The sequence below is a fragment of the Serinus canaria genome, chromosome 8, assembly GCF_022539315.1.
Source record: "Serinus canaria isolate serCan28SL12 chromosome 8, serCan2020, whole genome shotgun sequence".
Classification (NCBI taxonomy): domain Eukaryota; kingdom Metazoa; phylum Chordata; class Aves; order Passeriformes; family Fringillidae; genus Serinus; species Serinus canaria.
In genome coordinates, this window is record NC_066322.1 from 23,246,330 (window position 1) to 23,265,706 (window position 19,377).

Consider the following 19,377-nt stretch of genomic DNA (forward strand, 5'->3'; position numbering starts at 1 on the left):
TCCTGAACTTGGTGATTATCTGGGAAATCCCAATCGATCTGCTTTCTGGGCATTTATTCAAGCTGTTCTTGGGTCTCTTTGTAACCCCAGTCCTGCTACTCGCCAGAAATGAGCCCTGCTCTTGCAGGTTGGCTGGCTGGACCCGGCTTGCGAGCAGGCAGCCCCCATCCACCCTTCCCAGGCTTCCTGTGAGCTCATCCCGTTCCACTTTGTTCCCTGCAAGCCTCTGGCGTGCCCGGACAGCCCGGCTGTCCCCAGCCAGCCCCGCGGTGGGGGCAGCGGCGGCGGGGCCGGCGGAGCGGGCCGGGCAGGAGGGTGGCCAGGAGCTGCAGGGGTGTTTAATTCCCCTCAGAGGGGGCTCGCAGGGGGTCCCTGGGTGCTGTGCCCCGCCAGTGCCCCTCTCCCGCTGGGGCCGGCGCCTGCCTGCGCTCCCTGGGCTGGGCTCTCGCCGTGAGTCAGCCCGCGGCACAGGCGCTCTTCCTGTTGGGAGTGACTCAGGTGGGGCAGCGATAAAAAACGCCCCAAAAAAAGGCACCTACCTGGCAGCCGGTGCGGAGCCCCGCCGGAACGGGCCCTGCCGCTCCCGGCAGCAGCGATGGCCGAGCGCTGGCTGCTGCCCCTGGCCTGCCTGGCCGCGTCCCTGCTGCCCGCAGCCCGGAGCGCACACCGCGGAGAAGGTGAGCCTGGGGCTGGGGCCGGGGCTCTGGGGTTCTGGGGCTCTGGGGCGGCTTTTCCTGCCCTGCTCCGGCCGGCAGGTCTGCTCGGAGAGGGCCGGGAGCTGGAAGCTGGCCGGGGCACCCTGCTAGGGCACTCTTCCCCTCCTGCCTTCGGCATCGGTACTGGATCTGAAGGTGCTTCTTAGTTTTCCTCCGAGGTTAAATATCCCATGCGCAGTTGGTCTTCATTTGGTCACTGGCATCCCCTTTCAATAACTTATTTGCGTGCAATTACCTTCCTGCTGTCGGTGTAGAGCTTTGCTCCCGGGGTGGGATGCTGGTGTGAGCACAAGCATCGCCCAGGCAGTGGCTGATCTGCCCATCACTGCTGGGACCAAACCCTTCCCCGAGCCTGAGGAAGAGCTGGAAGCATCCAGGACCCAGTTTGCTGTAATAACGAGGTGGTGTTTGGATCTTGTGCGAGTCTGTGGGGCTCACAAGGTGCCACATCCTAACGGAGACAGGAGTCTCCTGCAATCCAAGTCTAAAAATCCAGCAGATCCTCTTGCACATGCATAGCTTGTGTAGTGCAGAGTGTCATGGAAGGAGATTTAAACATGTCCAGCCCAGTGGTATTTCAGCTATCTGAATTTCAGTTTCATTGGCCTGTAGTCTGGAGATGGGTATGTTTGGCCAAAGTCAGGTTTCTGCGTGTATTTTGTAAATACTGGGTGATTTTGTGAATACTGAGTGATTTAATTATTTTTTTTGTCCCCAGTACTGATGTCCTGAAATAAGCTTGCTGGGCTTGAAGTTGAATTTCATCAGTTTTAAGTTTGGTGAATGTGAAATAAGTGCTGAATAAGTGTTTTGGTTTGGGGTTTTTTTGAAAGAAAAAAATATCTGCTTTGCTGTAGATGCTGCTTGGGTTAATTATTACATCATCTTAATTACATCTAGGTTTTAAAATACTGATATCAATTCTTCCTCTGTTCCTTCCTGGCAGTTTGTGGGAAACTGCTGCTTTCCCAGGGACTCTTGAACCCATTTCTGTGTGTATGTAAAGCCAGTGGTTGATAACAGCTGTGGTTTTATTGTGCAGCATAAAAATTTGAGTGGGTTCAGTGGTGTAGCTGAGTCTGCTGATGGAGTCCTGGAAGGCCCAGACAGGTTTTCCTGCAGTGAGAAAGTGTGAAGGTGGGCAGTGGGGACAGCCAGCCTTGGAGCAGCAGATGGGACAGCCTTGTGGGTCCCTGTCCCAGGAGCAGGGAATGCTTTATTGACTTGGAGCCTTCACTGCCTGCAGAGCTCTGTCATTCTTCTGATGGAAGGAGGGATCTTTGCAGGCTGGCTCATGTGGACAGGGCTGTTGGATCCTCACAGACCCAGGGCCATCCTCATTGTCTGGTTTTGTGAATTTAAGGAGACAGTTTAAGAAGCTTGAAGCTGCCTGTCTTCTTCTCCAAGCCTTTCTGATGTGAGAATTCATCTGAGCACAGCCATCAAGCTCTTTTCATGCTTTCTTCTTGGGTAGGAGCTGGGGGAATGACATCCTGCTGGATGTGTGCCATGGATCTCCTGCATCCTGACATAGCACTGAAGAAACCCAACTGCAAAACTTTTCCTCCAAAGGAACCTGCTCTTTTCCATGGATGATCTCAGAGCAGAGGCTCAGGGCACCTGGACAGAGAAGTGATCCTCTCCTCAGTTGGTCCTCATCCCCCAGCAGCTCCTTCCTGCTCCACCTCGTTGTCAGTTGCAGTGCCTTGCAGCCTGCCTGAGCTCCTGGGTTTCTGGGAGATGACCAGAGCAGACACACCAGTGCAGCGGTGGCACTAACCTGCCACAGTGTCTTAAATGGCTTTGAATCAGCGAGACAGGAATTTGTTCCAGGGCTGGAGAGCTGGTTCCTGACATGCTGCAGCAGCAGAGAAACACTCAAAGAAAGGTTTTCCTTCCCTGGGGGAATGGTGCTCATGCCTGTAATTTAGCAAGCCAGTAAATCCTCTGGATTGCGTGGACGTAGGGTGATGCATGGGTGGAGTTCAATTCAAAGATCCTTATTTGTCCTTCCAACTTGAGATCTAGCTGGAGTGTAGAGGGATGGGGAGTGGGATTAACCCAAGTGGGATCTTTCTGCTGTGAAGGTGAGCACAAAGACTTGAGAATGTCTCACACTGCTGCTCTCCAATGGTCCTTTGTGTTGTCGGTGCCCTTTGGTCACTGGTGGTGCTCTCTGAGGCTGGAGTTGCTTTCCCAGACCCTAGAGGCAGGAATTCTGTGCCCACAGGTCCCCTCCCAGCAGGTTGGGTGGCAGAAGATCTCCTGAGCTCGGTCTCAGATTCCCGGCAGCCAGATTGGGAGGGAAGAGCTGTGCTTGCTGAAGTTGGAAAAGCCTCTCTCCCTGTTTGCTGGCGCATGAGGTCACCTCTCCCCTTGGCAGAGGCGCTCCTGAGTGCCTCCCTCTGGAATGCGGTGCCGATGGGTGTGTGGGAGGGCGGCGCCCAGCTGTGAGCAGGAGAGCAGGAGGCTCTGCCTGGCTCCAGGAATCACGGATGCAAAGGACGGGGACGTTGTACCCTGGGGCTGAGCTGTGCCAGAAGAGAGCTGGGAAGGAGGAGGATCAGTGTGGGAGCACAAGGCACTGTCTGCACCCATGCAGAAGGTTTCTGCCCACCTTTGGGCTCCCTCCTCCTCCTGTGCTCTCCGAGGTGTCCTGGGCAGGGGTTGGGTAGCTGGGAATGGCCTTTCCTGTCCCAGGGAGGTCGAGGCTCCCATGGCAGCATCAGGGTGGTTTGGAGCAGTTCCTCAGCAGGCTCTGTGCCCCTGAGGACCTGGCTTTTTCCCTTGGGATGTTTCTTTCTCCTGCCTGTCTTTGCCAACCATTCTCTCGGCTGTGCCTGCTCTCCCCAGTGATCCTGAGGAGCATGTCTGCAGTAAAGGTCCTCAGGATTGAATGCTCCAGGTCTGGAGGATTGCCAAATAGGTGCAAGGTGGCTTCAAGAGAGCAGCTGGACAAGGCAGTGCAGTGCTGGGGCAGGCACATCTGGTGAGATGCCTGAGTCTGATGTCCAGAGGGACCATCTGTCTTGGCTATAGAGGAATGCAGAATCTCATGCCTGTTCTTCCTGACATCCCCCATGCAGCAGTGTGGGCAGCTGCAGCTTTTCTTCACAATGAGGGAGGGTGGGGTCCAATCCCACCCAAACCTTTTTTGTTAATCTCCCTCGTGGCTGGCACACTTCCACCAAGATCCTTGGATCACAGACCACTCCTCATCACCCTGCACTGCAGACCTGGGTGGGGGGACCTGGTGGGATTTGGTTGAGCTTTTCCTACTCAACTCACTCCTGGCTGGGTGAAACAAAGAATAACCTCAGGAAACTTTCCCTTTTCCCCAAAGTCTCCAGTAAGGTTACTCGTGCTTTTCTCAGGACAAGACTGGGGTTTTTTCTTAAATCATCTTTGCTTGTTCAATGTCCTGGTTGTGTTGCAAGACCTGTGAAAGAATGGAGAACAGCCCTGGCAGTGCTGCTGTGTGGATTGTGGCTGCTTGGCTTGGGTTTGTCCATCCTCAGCAGTGAAATGGGGCATTCCTCCCCAGTGTGGGGATGCAGAGCACGGTGGGGACGCCGGGTGGCACTGGGGTGGCTGATGGACACAGACATGGGGACAAGCCCAGAGAAGTGGGGAAGCAGCTCGCTGCTGGCAGAGCAGGAAGGGGAGGTTTGCAGCACCTGCACCCTGCTCCTTGCCCCTTGGGTGGGATTGCTGCATCATCTGAGACATGTCTCTGCTCTCCTCTCCCCAGTGTGTGACTGCAACGGGATGTCCAGGCAGTGCATCTTTGACTGGCAGCTCCTGAGGGAGACGGGGAACGGGTTCCGCTGCCTGGGCTGCCAGGGCAACACGGAGGGCGCGCGCTGCGAGCGCTGCAAGGAGGGCTTCTTCCGACAGCACGGGGGGCTCTGCTGCCTGCCCTGCCTCTGCCACCCCTGGGGTACGTGCACAGCTCCTGCCTGGCTAAGGGGGCTTCGGGCACCTCCTGGGCAGGCCAAGCTCTGAGCCCCTGCCTACCAGACCACGGGTTTCAAGACCCACCTGCCCTCTGAAATAATCACAAGCTCACAGAACCATGTGGGTTGGAAGGTGCCCATCCCAGCCTCTCCCTCCTGTCTTCCTGCAGGTTCCCTTGGCCCACAGTGTGACAGCGAGGGCCGGTGCAGCTGCAAGCCCGGAGTGATGGGGGACAAGTGTGACCAGTGCCAGCCTGGCTTCGAGTCCCTGTCCGAGGCAGGGTGCAGGAGGAGCGGGCAGTGAGTGCTGCTACCACCAGTGCCATGAGACCAGAGGGAGGGCCAGCCTCCAAAGCTCTCCTGGGGCCTGTGCTGGCTGAAAACAGCCCCTGCAAAGGCAGGGCTGGTTTTACAGCAGCTCATGGACAACGTTAAGCCAACTGTGCTAGGAGAGAGTGGGTTTGAGTGAGGCTGGGCCTCCCTGCCAACCTGCAGGGCTTGGTGTCCTGCAACACCATCAAAATCTGAACTTAGCCACACTCTGAGGTGATGGATTCATTATCCAGATAACGCCCAACAAGCTACAGCCCTGTGAAACAAAACCTGCCCATTGTGGGGCTGCCTCATGTTGGTGCCACTCACAAGGAGATAAGCATGCAAAGATCAACCCCTTCCCTTTCATGAAGCATTGTTTAAACACTTTGAGAAATGTTTCTGATCTGACTTCCTCAGCTGTGTCCTCTTCTTCCTCACCTCACTCTGCTGTTGCTCCTTGGGGGCTGCTGGCAGGCAAAGGATGCTAGGCTGCCTGCAGCCCTGCTGCTGGCCTGGCCTCCTGCCCAAGCCTCCCTGGGGTGCTGCTGCTTGCTGGAGCTCAGCCAAGGTCTATTAAACTCAGCCAGGGTTTATTAAGCTCAGTGGAGCTTCACTTTGCCCTTGTGGGTGGGTCTGATGCTCTTGGATGCCCTGGAGCAGTAGCAATGGGCACTGGCTCAACCAGGCACCCACAGAGGAGCAGATTCTGGAAAGAGGTGGCTGTGCAGCTTATTTTCTCACTTCTTGCATGGGAATGGTAGCTGGGAGGGTTCTCTGCTGTCTTGTGTAGTAGCAGGAAGCAGTGACTCCCAGGCCAAACTGGAAGCCCAGGTAGAGGTTCCTGCTGTGCCTTTGCAGGAGCCTGCAGTGTGAGTGTGACCCAGCGGGCAGCGTGGGAGGCTGTCACTCTGGCCACTGTGTCTGCAAGGAGAGCGTCACGGGAGAGCAGTGCCAGAGGTGAGGGGCAGGAGGATGTGCTGGACACTGCCTGGCACAGCCTCCTTCTCTCTGCAGTCACTTCCCAAGTTCACCAAGTCTTAGAATGGTTTGGTTTGGAAAGGATGTTAGAGCTCATCTCATTCCACCCCCTGCCATGGGCTGGGACACCTTCCACTACCCTGGGTTGCTCCAAGCTCCATCTAGCCCAGCCTTGGACACTTCCAGGGATCCAGGGGCAGCCACAGCTTCTCTGGGCAACCTGGGCCAGTCCCTCACCACCCTCACAGGACAATTTCTTACCAGTATCCCATCTAGCCCTGTCCTCTGATCAAAGCCATTGCACATGCCCATGTCCCCATCCCAGCCCAGTGATGATCTCAAACCCTGCTGAAGGCTGTATTGAGTCACAGGGATGGTTGTGTGGGCCAGCGAAAGGAGAAAACCACTTGAACATTGTCACCTTCTTGCATTTTCCCAGGTGCAAGCGACACTTCTACAACCTGGATGCCAGCAACCCTGCAGGATGCTCCCCCTGCTTCTGCTACGGGCACTCGGGCTCGTGTATCAGTGCGGACAACCACAGTGTCCACAACATCACCTCTACCTTCCAGCAAGGTGAAGCCCAAGCAGCACATCCCCATGGCTCCTGGGCCTGTTTGTTTGCCATCCCTTCTCTTCAGTGGGCTGGAGGAACCACGTGGTTCACAGCCCTGCTGGAAGTCAGTCTTGAGCTGTGCTTGCTCCTTGAGTGCTCATCCAACCTGCCTGTGGCTGCAGCAACCTTGCTGTGATGGCATGGCTTGGTCATAGGCAGAAGTATAGTCCAAGGGTTGAGGATTTCTTCATTATGTCTTTGCTGCCACTTGGAAAGAGACTTCTGAGCCCATTCAGGCTGATTTGGGGACAGGGATAACTGTGCTGCCCCCTCAGAGGTCGGGGTGGGAAGCTGGAGAGTTTTGATAAGGCACAGCTCAAGAAGGTTGCTGGAATCCCAGAGATACCTTCCCTGTGCACGCTGACTGCTCCTTGTTTGTGCTCCAGGTTCTGAGGGCTGGCGAGGTGTCCATGAAAGCGGCTCCCCAGCCCAGCTCCAGTGGTCCCCACGCCACCAGGATGCCTTCATAGCAGCAAGGACATCGGAGCCAATATACTTCATGGCACCTGGTAGGTATGGGATCAGTGGTGGCCAGAATGAACCCTTTGCTTGCTCTGATCCCAGGAACTAAGCCTTTAGGAGGAAGGAAAGATTGTAAGCCTTTGATTTTCCCTTTGCAGCAAAATTCCTTGGGAACCAGCAGCTGAGCTATGGTCAGACACTCTCCTTTGATTACCGCCTGGACCGAGGGGGCCGCCAGCCCTCTCCACATGATGTGGTCCTGGAGGGACATGGCCTGAGAGTCACTGCCCCCTTCCTGCCCCAGGGAGAGGTCCTGCCCTGTGGCATCAGCCAGATGTACACGTTCAGGTAAAGTGGGAAGCTGGGGTGCTGGGCCAGGGGGAGTAAGAAAGGTTGCAGCTTCAAGGAGGTCCTGGGTTCAGCTGTGGTCCCTTGGTGGTGACAAATGGCTGCCTGGTTTGGGCTGGGTGCTTCTGTCCTGGATGAGGAGGTTACTTTGTGAGAGGGACAGCAGAAAATGTGGCTTGAGGTCGGGTTGGGTTCTCAGCTCTGGATCAGTTACACACATGGAGGTCATTGCCCAAAGCCTTGAGCTCCCAGGAGGGAGGTGGGCGAGGGCTGTTGTGTTTTTTTGGAAGAGGCATCTCAGTTTTTTGAAACCAGTGCCACTTCCTCCCTCTTCCATGGCAGGCTGGACGAGCACCCAAGCAGCAAGTGGAGCCCAAGACTGAATCACTTTGAATTTCGCAGGCTGTTGGGAAACCTGACAGCCCTCTGGATCCGAGCCACCTTTGGGGAGTACAGTAAGTGCAGAGAGAGCTGACAAGGTTGGCTTCTCCTAGTTGCTGGAGATGGGTACACCTTTGCTAAAATTTATTAAAAGATAAAAACAGTAAGTGCTCCAAGGGGGCAAAATGAAACGGCAGAGAGATTGAGCAGGATAGCGACTGATGTGGCTGCTCCATTTGCCCCTGGGCACTGCAATGGAATGTGCGCCCTGTGCCGGTCCTGGCCGTGGGGGCCGGCGGGTGGAGCCGCTGTCCCCGCGGGTCACGGGCCCTCCTTCCCTGCAGGCACCGGCTACATCGACAACGTCACCCTGGTGTCAGCACAGCCCGTGCCCGGCGTCCCCGCGCCGTGGGTGGAGCGCTGCCAGTGCCCGGCGGGGTACCGCGGGCAGTTCTGCCAGAGCTGCGCCCCTGGATACCGCAGGGACGCACCCGGCCAGGGGCCCTTCAGCACCTGCGTGCCCTGCAATTGCCAGGGGGGAGGAACCTGTGATCCTGACAGCGGTAAGAGAAGCCAGCACCACGCTGTGCTTGTGGGCTCTATGGGGATGCAGGGAGGCTGCCTGTGTCCCGAGAACAGGGACACAGGGGAGGCGAGACCGCTGGCTTCACAGGAACTTCTTCATGGAAGTGTCATTAGATATTGTAAGGGGCTGCCCAGGGAGGTGGTGGAGTCATCATCCCTGGAGGTGTCCAGGGAAGGACTGGACGTGTCACTCATTGCTCTGGGCTGGCTGACAAGGTGGGCATCTGCCACAGGTTGTACTCAATGGTATTGGAGGGCTTTTCCAACCTTAATGAGTCTGTGATTCTGAGATTCTGTCTGTGGTCATGAATCTGTGACTTGGATCTGAAATGTGGGGACCATCCAAGACAAAACTCCCCAGAGCCTAGAAACACTGCAGTCAGATGCATTTGGAAAAAATTGGATGCATGTTGGAGAGAGAAAAACCATCTCCTGCTGCCCAGATAGCAATATTTCTTCACTTCTGACTTCTTATTTGAAAGTTAAGCAGTGCCTCAGGTTGGACAGAGCTTGAGCAACCTGGTTTAACTGAAGAAGTCCTTCCCTGTTGCAGGGCAGTTGGACTAGATGACCTTTAAAGGTCCCTTCCAACACTAACCATTTAATGATCTTATGTGGTGCATGATGTGGGCGTGCTGGGGATCTGAAGAGATCTCATGGAGGCTGCTGGACCATGGGTGCTGTTGTCGCTGTGGCTGCAGCGGTGGAGGACGTCCCACTGGGAATGTGAGCAAACTGCCCTGAGCCCTTTCCTTGCTCCCCCAGGTGAATGTTACTCAGGAGATGAAAACGTGGGCAATGGTGCCAGCTGCCCCTTCGGCTCCTACCGAGACCCCCGGCAGCCACACAGCTGCAGGACCTGCCCCTGCGGGCCCGGCCAGGGCTGCTCCGTGGGGCCGGGTGGGGAGGAGATCACCTGTGACCACTGCCCTCCTGGAGCTGCTGGTAATTCCCTTCTTGCTTCTGCTCTGCCTTTTCATACAGGCGTGCTTGGAGCTGGGCGGGCCTCACCATCCTCTCAGCCCAGCTTGTGTGCGACACTGCCCCTCCTGCCTGCAGTTGTCTGTCTGAGCCCCAAGGGTTGGGTAAACACACCAAGATCTCTGGGAAAAGGTCTCCTCTAAATGTAACATGGGTGGAGAAAGGATGGGTAGGAAAGGGAGGGGAGCAAAAGCTAAGGAAATAAAGAAATACAAAATGACTTGGAGAAGGTCAGCTGTGGCACCCAGTTTTCAAGAGCATGTGTGGGGGGGCATTGTGTGTTGGCCGTGGTGGTGCTGAGAGCAGAGCAGCTGTTGTGCCAAGCCTGATGGGGCTGAACACCCCCATTTCTGTGGGGCACAAGCAGTGAGTCAGCCTCTGCTTCCCGGGCACAAGGATTAACTTCTGCTCATGTCTCCTTTCCCAGGTGCCAATTGTGAGTACTGTGCTGATGGCTATTTTGGAGACCCAGCAGCTTCCCAGCCCTGCCAGCTGTGCCGGTGCAATGGCAACGTAGAGCCCAACGCCGTGGGCAACTGCGACCGCCGCAGCGGCGAGTGCCTCAAGTGCATCTACAACACTGCTGGCTTCTACTGCGACCGCTGCAAGGATGGCTTCTTTGGGAACCCGCTGGCCCCTGACCCTGCTCACAAGTGCAGAGGTGAGACCCAGGTGTTGTCCGAGCTGGGGATGAGTAAGAAAACCCATGACTGACTTTGGAGTGGTTTGATGGGAAGGAGGATGCTGGGAAGTGGGAATGGTGAGCAGGAACCAAAGCACAGGGCTGAATGGTGGGAGGAAAGCAGGGAGAGATGTACTGTGGCTTGAGGTAGGGCCAGGGCCCCTGAATCTGTGTTGCTCTGACCTGCAGCCTGTAACTGCGACTCGGTTGGTGCCGAGCCCCTGAAGTGCCGGAGTGACGGGAGCTGCATCTGCAAACCTGGCTTTGAGGGTCCCCGCTGTGAAGAGAGTGAGTGCCCAGCTTGCTATGGCCAGGTGAAAGTGCAGGTGAGCATCTGTGCCAGCCCCAGGGCCACTGAGCAGCAAGGAGTGCAGCAATTTGCTCACCCTCAGGGTGTCCTCCTGTCCTCCTCAAGCATCTACTCTTGGTGCAGGTGAAACGTAAATTCAAGCCTTGGCTTTGTACCTAATTCAACTGATCCTTTGTGTCCCATCCTAAAATGAGCCTTTGTTTTGGTCTCTGTCCTCAGGCCTGACTGTGGCCCTGGCTCCCCCCTAGTCTTTCCCCCGTGGGGTTAGTGTGCTGCTGGCTGATGCCTGGTCTGTGGTTGCAGGTGGAGCTGTACCTGCAGCAGCTGGCAGAGCTGGAGCTGCTCTTGTCAGAGGTGCGAGCTGGCGGTGGGACCAGCCAGGAGCTGGAGGAGAGGATGCTGGTGGCTGAGGAGATGCTGCGGACCATCCTCAGGGAAACCCTGAGCCTTCAAGGTACCACCTGCCCACTGCCCTTGGATGGGGCCATCTGGGCTGCATCAGGGAGGGTTTTGCTGCCTGGGCCTTTTTGCACAGCAACGAGTTTTCCTTCAGCCTTTCTCTTTCCTTCTCACCAGCCTCCGACAGGTCTCTGGAAGGCCGTGTGGCCAGGATGAAGGGGCAGGGGTCCAGCTCCCAGAGTCGCTTGGATGAGGTCAAGGCAACAGTGGAGAGACTGAGGTCTCTGGGCAGCCAGTATGAGAGGCAGGTGCAGGAGACCCGTCAGCTGCTGGAGAGAGCCAGGCTGGACCTGGATCGCAGCGGCGCCGCTCTCCTTCGGGTGGTAAGAGCATCCTGTGTGACACACCCCTAGTTCAGTTCAGGGCTGAAAAACATCTACAGAGAAAGCAAGGATTTAAAGGATTACAGAAGTTGTTTTGTGAATGTGGGTGTTCTGGTGGTCCTTTCTTTGGGGTCAGGACCTTGAGAGGAGCTGGCAGGGGTCTTGGGGGCTGTGGAGGTTTAACATGCTGTAGTTGCCTCTTTCACTGCCAAATTGGATGGAGAGCAGGGAAGAGCACTCACACCTCTCTTCCTTCCTCCCTCCTCAGACCATTCCTGTTTCAAGCTTTCCTGGGGGTTCCAATCAGTTCTTGCTGCTGGCCCAGGAGGCTCTGAGGCTGGCCAACAGGTGAGTTGCTCCCACTGCTAGCTAAGAGAGAGGGGAGGAGGACTGAGATCTGCTAGGTGCCCAGAAGATCCTTTTTGGGGGGGTCTGTTTGACATCTGCCATCCCTGGAGCAGGGGAAATACAGCTGCTGGGCTGTCTTTGCTGCCCTATAGACTTTCCTCAGCTGTCTTCAAGGATGTAATTGGATGTGATTTAGAAGCATCTTTGGGATCAGAGTTTTCCCCTTGGATATCCAGTTGGAACAGATCTTGTGCCCTCCCCAATGCTCCTCTCTCCTTGGGAGGAACAAGCGAAACACAGGTGGCCTTTGCAGACGTGCTGTGTTTCCCAAGGGGTCGAATCATGAGTGCAGCAGTAAGGGAAGCTGGTGGAGAGAACCTGGGTGGGAAGCCTTTGTGACGAGCCCGCTCTGTGCTCTGCAGCCACACTCAGGCAGCCAATGCCATTGACCAGGCGGCCAAGGCGGCGCGGGAGGACGCGCGGCAGGCGCTGGAGCTGCTGCGCGCCGCCGCCGGCGGAGAGGGCACCGAGGGCTCCCTACCAGGGCTGCCCGGGAGGTGAGCACAGCCTGCCTCGGCCTCAGGGTCTGCGTGCACCCAGGAGGGAGCAGGGGCACCGCCAAGAATCCCGGCCCCCTTCCCATCTGAGCTGCAGAAACGGACAGCTGGAGGCAGGGAATTCGCTGGCACATCTGAGGGGTGCAGATGGAGGGTCAGCAGCTCTGTGGAGGGTTTGCTTCCCACCTCACAGCCCTCAGTGCTCCTGGGGACTGCCTGCAGCTGGGCAAAGCATCAATACATGTGTGAACAGGCTTCTGGGGATGATTTCCACATGTGGTTGAAAATCTGGGCTGGGTTTAGCCCAAGGGTGAATTTAAGGTGTCTTCTTTGGTCAGACTTGGCCTCTCCAGAGCCCACCACGGTGGTGCTGGGACTTTGCACACCATGGGTGGGATGTGAGCAGGAGCCTTGAAGAAGTTAAGAGGTTAAACAGGGCTGTGCAGGAGAACACATACAGTGGTAGGGCAGGGATTAGCAGAGCCACCATGGAGCCTGTGAGGGTTCAGCGGTATGAAACAACCTCTGATTTTGGAGTGGGAGTAAGGAGCCAGTAGATGCCCTGCTCTTTGGAGGGGCTGGGATGCAGGGAATGTTTGTATTGACTTCTTACATGTGATAAATCTGCATGGAGCCCTGGAGAATGTGAACGAGTCAATGCAGATGGTGGTATTAATGCTGGGGTGGGAGGCTGGCACCTGGGCTGGTACCAGGCTCTCCAACCTCACATCTGTGCAGGTATGAGGAGCTCAAGTCACTGGTTGGAGGCCTGAAGGCTGATGCTGATGGAATGGCCTCCAAGGCAGACACGGCTTACCAGGGCAGCCTGGTGCTCCTCAGCTCCCTGTCTCGCCTGACAGAGATGGACATCAGCTCCTTTCAGGTGAGAGCTTCGTGCCTGTCAGACCAGGAGATCCCCTTTTGCTCTTCCTGATGCCCTCCCTGCTTATCCTACCACCAGCTCAGCCCTTCCCAGGGCTCCATCCCTGTTGGAGAGCCACTAGATAGGCATCTTCCTACCCTTTTCCCCCTTTTGCCTCTGGCTCCTGGTGGGCACTGGGGTGATGCTGGGGGCCTCACTGTGTCTGTGTTTCAGGAGGAAGCCTGGAGGCTGAAGCAGGACTCAGGTGCCCTGCTGGGGCTGGTGGACACGTCCCTGGCGCAGTACCGGGGTCTGCGGAGCCGCGTGGGGCAGTGGGAGCAGGAAGCCCAGCAGCTGCTGCAGGGGCAGGAGGGCCAGAGAGCGGTAAGAGGCTGGCTGGCCAGGGCTCATCCCATCCCAGCAGGAGCTGCAGCCTTGTGGGGGTGCCTGTGGTGCCACCGCTGTCCTTGCCTGGCTGTCAAAGGCAGCCCTGCCTGCCCAGTGCAGGATTGGACCGACCCTTCCTTGGGGCTGGTCTGCAGACCTCAGTGTGCGCAGGGAGCTGCTGGTGCAGGGTTTCACCTGCATGTCTCCTCCATGTAAGGCAGGATGAAGACCTGCTCCTGCAAAGATTAGGTTTAAGATGACTTGGGATAGAGCTGGAGCTGGTTGAGGAGTACCAGCATAAGCTTCTGATGGCAGATCAGCCTGTGGTTATCCTTGATTAAGGGGCAAGAGCAAGCATTTGGGAACAGACTCTTGGGTCTCTTCCAGCCCAGCTCCTCCCAGACTGCTCTGTGACCCTGTGATGCTCCCATACCATGTCCTTCACCCACCCTTTGTGTCCCTTGGTACATTGCAGAAGCTGACACAGCTGCTGTCCCGAGCCACCCTTGCCAGGAGCACAGCCCTGCAAGCCGTGAGCGCTGGCAATGTCACCTTCTACGAGGTGGAACAGATCCTCAAGAGCCTCAAGGGTACCATCCCAGAAACCCTTCATTTTCCTTTCCATGTGGGGTCTCACGGAGGTACTAAGGCTTCATTGCCACATGTGTTTCTCCCAGAGTTCAACCTGCAAGCAGATGACAAGAGGAGGCAAGCCAAGGATGCCATGAGGAGGCTGCCCATGTCAGCAGCATGGTCACCACTGCCAGGGAGAGGACAGACCGAGCCAAAGGGATCGTGGGCAGCGCTGCTTCTGAGTCAAAGGCAGGCAGCAGCGTGGCAGAGGAGGTGAAGGAGATCACCACGGGGATCCAAGAGGTGAGGACGGACTCTGGTGCTATTGCTGGAAGAAGAGGATTTGGAAGGGGTAAAACATGGAAGGAGATGGTTAGCAACCTCTTGGTGGACCTGATGGGTTGATTTTTGAGCTGAAGTTTCTCTGCAGTGGATCCTGCAGATACCAGTTTGGCTGCAGGGGATCTCTGCAGGCACATTTGTTCCATGAGGATCTCTGTGGCATCTCACTGTGGCCACCTTTCAGTGACCAAGGGGATTTTTTTACTCCTGCAGCCAGAGTGACTGGCAGGCTTTTGATGTCCCAAAACTGGTGTTTGTGGGTTCACCTCCCAGATGTGTTGTAATTCCCCAGGGATTTGCTGATGTGTGAGGGAGGGATTGAGCCATGAGCATACAAACATCTCTCCGGAGATGTTGGTGGGAGAACATGAGGACAGCTTGTATCTTTTGGATCCCTTGTAGAAGGAACCAGTTTCTACCAGTTCCCTTTTAATGTGCACCCAGAGTGATTTTGGTTGTGTTCTGCCCTCTAAAAGTGCCTTTTCCTAAACACAACACCAGGAGATTGCCCGGCTGAAGGAGGAAGCCAACAAGACGGCTGACGGCGTCCTTGCCCTGGAGAAGGCAGTGGCCACCCTGCAGCTCGAGGCCAAGGAAGTGGATGATGCATTCGAGAGGAAACTCTCTGAGGCTGAGGCAGATGCTGCTGTGATAGAGAAGGTGGGTCCCCATCTCCCTTGCCTTGTCTCCTCCCCTGTTGCCCTGTGGGCTTGTTTTCACCTTACAGCTCCTGCCTTTCCTCCTTCAGACAGCTCAGGAAGCTCAGAGGGTCCACGACAAGGCTGGCCAGGCAGGGGCGGCTGTGCAGCAGGTGCTGAGCGCCCTGGAGGAGCTGCTGCGTCTCATGAGTAGGTTTTGTCATGCCACTGTGGGGTGTGGATGGAGACAGGTCCCCATCCTGGGATCCCATCCTGGGGTCTAGGCAGGGCTTCTGGGAGTTTAGTGGGAAGCTAAATTACGTGATGCCTGTGAACAGGCTGGGCAGCAGGGTGGAGATGAAGTATCTAGGAAGATCTAGTCCATGCGTGCTTTCCCATTCCTTGTTTTCCTTCTGTGCAAAAGACCAGCCTGGCGCTGTGGATGAGGATGGCCTGAGGCAGCTTGAGGAGAATTTCAGCAAAGCCCAAAGCAGAAGCAAGCAGCTGAAGGTGGAGATGTCAGAGCTGGAGCAGACGGCGGCCCTGCAGAAGGCCCGGGTGCGCGTGCTGGAGAGCAGCATCGATGACATCCTGGCTGATATTAAGAACCTGGAGGATATCCAGAAGAGTCTTCCTCCAGGCTGCTACAACACAAAAGCCATTGAACTGCCATGAGCCAGCTCTGGAAAGGCTGCAGCACCTGCCAGGCTGAAGGCAGGAAGCCTCCCCAAATCTGGCAGAACTGGCTGTGTTTGGTTGTGTTAAACTGATCCTTACCCTCAAGATCAGTGTGGCACATGAAGTTCACAATGTTCCACTGGCCTTGGAAAGTCCCTAATTTTTCCAAGTGCTCCGTCCCTTGCTCATGGGAGGAAGGAGACTCCTGGTTTGTGAAGGTGCTACTGTCTGAAGAACAGCCCATCTCTACAATATATCTCTGAGGTGCAGGGTTAGGTATCAGCTGTGTGAGTTTACACAGTTTGGATCCTGAAGCTCATAACTGACAGGTTCTCACCACCTGTGGATTCCCTGTCCTGATCCAGCACACACAGAAGGACTGGGGTCTCTGTCCATACTTTTGACACTGCCATCACCAGCTCCTCCTGTTCTCCATGGGGTTTCCTCACCTTCGGCAGTGACAGGGAGCAAGCAGCATGAGAGGCTGCTGGGGGAGATGAGTTCTGAGTTGTGGCACTGGTGATGCTTCATGTGGTATCTCCTCCCAGGCTGGCAGTTCTCCCCTTGCTGGGGGTGGTGCTGGCGTGCTGTGGCTCTTGTACCTGAGAACCCCATCCCATTCTGCTGCAGCGCCTGTAACCTGATTTCATTAGTTTAAAAACATTGAAGATGCCTTAAATGTGTCTCAAACCAACCTCTGGTTTGGTTCTGCCTGTCCTCCCTCCCTCCCTCCCTCCCTCCCTCATGGTATGTTTGTCAGAGGCCACCATCACCACCAAGGTAGCTCTCCACAGGGGTTTCCCACTGTTCATCTTAACAGAGCTTGGATGAAGCAAAGACCACAGTGCTCCCTTCACTGCAGCTCTCATGTGGGTCCAGCTGCATTCTGGGACACTGCCCACTGCTCCCACCTTCCTTCAGATGCCATGCAGGAAAAAGTTTCAGAGGAAATAAGTGCTACCAGATGCTGAAGCTGAAGCTCTGCTGAAGCCCTAGCCCTGCATGGTGGTGAAAGAGGAGGTCCCAGATGGAGAAGGACACTGGGGACTGCCTCACCCCTCCTTATCTCTCAAGTCTCTGATAAAGTGGTATCTGATAAAGCACCATCCATGCTTTTGCTTCATGAGTATTATGTCTGCTTTCCACTTTTATTTAAGTGAGGTGTATTTTAGCCTCTGGCACATGTCCCTTCTCCTGTTGTACAGCGTTGGGACAGCCATTAGGGAACCTGTTTTTCCATGAGTTGGCTTTTTTGAAAGGCAGGTGTAGGTGCACAGTTGGTGGTAGTTGGGAGTGGGGCTGGCCCAGCCTCATCCCCAGTGGGCACAGCTGTGAGCAGCAGGTGAGCAGCACTGACAGCAATGAGCCATGGAGTGCCCAGGGGCACTGAGCAACCACCCAAGGGAACAGAGGGCACACAGGGGCAGTGCATCAACAGGAGGGGATAAAAGGTGGGCTAAAGAACAGGAAGGGTGGATACTTGCAGCCTTCTGAAGTGGCAAGGTGTTGCTCTGTATGGGTTGAAGCTTTCTGAAATTGCATGCTGATACTCTGTGTGCCATGGCTGTCTCAACTATGACAGGTAAGAGGTCAATAAATGATGAATACTCTTGGCTAGATCTTGCTTATTTACTTTCTTTTTTCAGGATTCCTCATTTGGGGGGATTTGGCCATGGGTTATCCCAGCAGTGCAGGCATTTGCTCTCTTGTTCTGACTCAGTCTTGGGGCTGTTGTAAAATCACACCAGTAACATCTCTGTTTTGTTTTGTTTATTACATAATTTAAACATTTTGCTGATAAAGTATTTTTTGTCAATGACTGTTTTTTCATATAGCAACAGAAAAAAAGAAAAAAAAAAGGCTCCAAAACTTTTGACAAAGGTGAAATTGGTGGCATGGCAATTTCAACCCCTTTCCCTCCCCCCCTTTATTTATTTTCTTTTCCCAAAAGACGTTTGAAGTTCATTTCACTTTCAGCAAATTGACTGTTAAAAAGTGGCGGTTCAAAGACCAAAACCCACGAGCTTCTTCCCACACCTCTCCTGCACCCTGGAAACCCCCATCCTCACCTCCCCAGCGGTCACATGGATCATCACAGATGATTATTTTCTTCCCATGCCCACCCAAAGACAATTTTCCAAACCAGTCCCAGAGCTGAAGGCCCCATTACAAACCCCCATCCCTCCCCCCATCCTGTGAGTTTTACTGAGTGGGTACACGAAGGTAAGAGCAGTAGGACAGAACAAACTCAGAATCCTCAACACAGCTAAGCTTCACCATCCCAACCACATGGATCAGGAGGCCGTGGCATTCCCAGGTCCCCCTCTGTGTACTGGAGGAAGGGAGGGTCAGAGATGACTTTTGGACATGACTTTTTCTTTCTCCTCTCCATTGTTTAGTTTTCTGTCTTTCCTTGGGGCAAACCCACTGTCTTTGCTCCCACCTCAGAGGTGTCACTCCCCAGGAGGTTCAGTCTCTCTGTGTGTTTTGGAGGCTGGTTGCCACCATTGCTGTTTGTCTGGCTTGGAGCTGAGGAAGACAGGGGACATGTGGAAAGGAGGGGAGGCTGCTGCCTGGGATAACTTGTGTGTTGGGGTGGGGAGGGAAGGGAGGCTGACAAGCAGAAGGTGTGAGAACAGCAGGCAGAGAGCAGTCCAGCGGGTGGCTGACATGCACTGGGTGTCTCAGGGCACTCAGAGGTGGCACTGCCAGGGGAGCTCATGGGGTGGTGGTGGTGACCTGGCTGAAGGCTTCCCTGGAGCAGAGTCCCCCACACACTCAGCACCTTCTCTGCTTTGGCATCTCCATATCTCCTCATCCTGTGGGATATGTACTCAACCCCCTGGAGATACCAGAGCTGGCACTGGGGGACTCAGCTGTCAAATTTAGAACAGTTACCAAACAAATCTCTCCATGCAGAGGGAAATCCCTGACAAGGAAACACCCCTTCTGGCCTTTGGGTGAGTCACATCACTTCTGTCTTTCTGGGAAGGGCTGTGCCTTCCTGAGAAGTTGTCAGCTACTGCTCCTAATATCCTGTCTGCTGCAAGAACCCTGTGGCTGTGGATTTCCTTGTTTGTCCAAAGTGGCTCGCTGTTCCAGGGATGCCAGCAGCATCCAGCAGGTCACCAAATTTAGCACAAAGCCCCACCTTTGGAGCTTGCCTGAGAGTTACTTGTGACCCTTTATGGACTTTTAAGGGACAAAATAAAATAATTTTCACATCTTTCCTTGAAAGACCCCAGAGGATTCTCAGCCACAGGCAGAAGGACTGTACCCAAAGTGATACAAGGTTACAGGGAGCAAAGGGAGAGGAGAAGGTGAGGGCTAAACCTTCCTCATGGCTGTGACCCTCCCCAGGAGCTGTTCAGGATCCTTGTGCCCTAGGGATGATCAGCAGGATGAGGCCCTGCTCTTGCAATCCTCCTCTCCCCAAAACTTCAGGAACTGCTCCACGTTACCTGTCCTGCTTTTACTGTGAGCATCTCCACTAGGATCCATCCCCAGCATCAGGGGGGATCACAGGAGTCTGGCTTGTCCCAAGGAATGTGCAAAGCAGCCATGGCTGGCTGGGGAGGGGGAGGTTATCACGCATTTAATGAGCTCTTCGAGGAGAGGCAGAGAGTAGGAGTGGCAGGAGAAGGCTGATGGAGCAGAAATGGAGATCTGGAGGGTAAGGGATGGGGCTGCACACGGCCAGGTTTGGGGCAAATTCTCACCGGAGGCTTTGGCTCACCACCTGCTTCTTTCTACCCAATCTCTTGGCCCCATAAAAGGCAGATCCCTTTCTAGGTGTGGGATGCCCCCTCTGATGCTGGGTAAGAATAGAGCATCACCCTAACTTCACTTTCCTAGGGAGTGGCTTCAGTTCTTGCAGCTA

At 55.2% G+C, this 19,377-nt stretch overlaps 1 protein-coding gene across 1 annotated transcript; it reads left to right on the forward strand.

Annotated features, from left to right (window-relative positions):
• The first annotated feature begins 568 nt into the window (after positions 1 to 568).
• On the forward strand, positions 569 to 17,116 carry LAMC2 (laminin subunit gamma 2). The gene is given in 24 exon segments (XM_050977605.1): positions 569 to 677; positions 4,468 to 4,656; positions 4,843 to 4,972; positions 5,846 to 5,944; positions 6,405 to 6,541; positions 6,968 to 7,090; positions 7,202 to 7,391; positions 7,734 to 7,846; positions 8,117 to 8,335; positions 9,123 to 9,302; positions 9,766 to 9,999; positions 10,210 to 10,346; positions 10,634 to 10,784; positions 10,907 to 11,112; positions 11,381 to 11,460; positions 11,883 to 12,017; positions 12,756 to 12,900; positions 13,114 to 13,263; positions 13,742 to 13,856; positions 13,944 to 14,003; positions 14,006 to 14,142; positions 14,683 to 14,841; positions 14,930 to 15,029; positions 15,244 to 17,116. Coding segments are annotated over 24 exon segments (3,522 nt in total). The 5' UTR covers positions 569 to 595; the 3' UTR covers positions 15,495 to 17,116.
• The last annotated feature ends 2,261 nt before the right edge of the window (positions 17,117 to 19,377 follow it).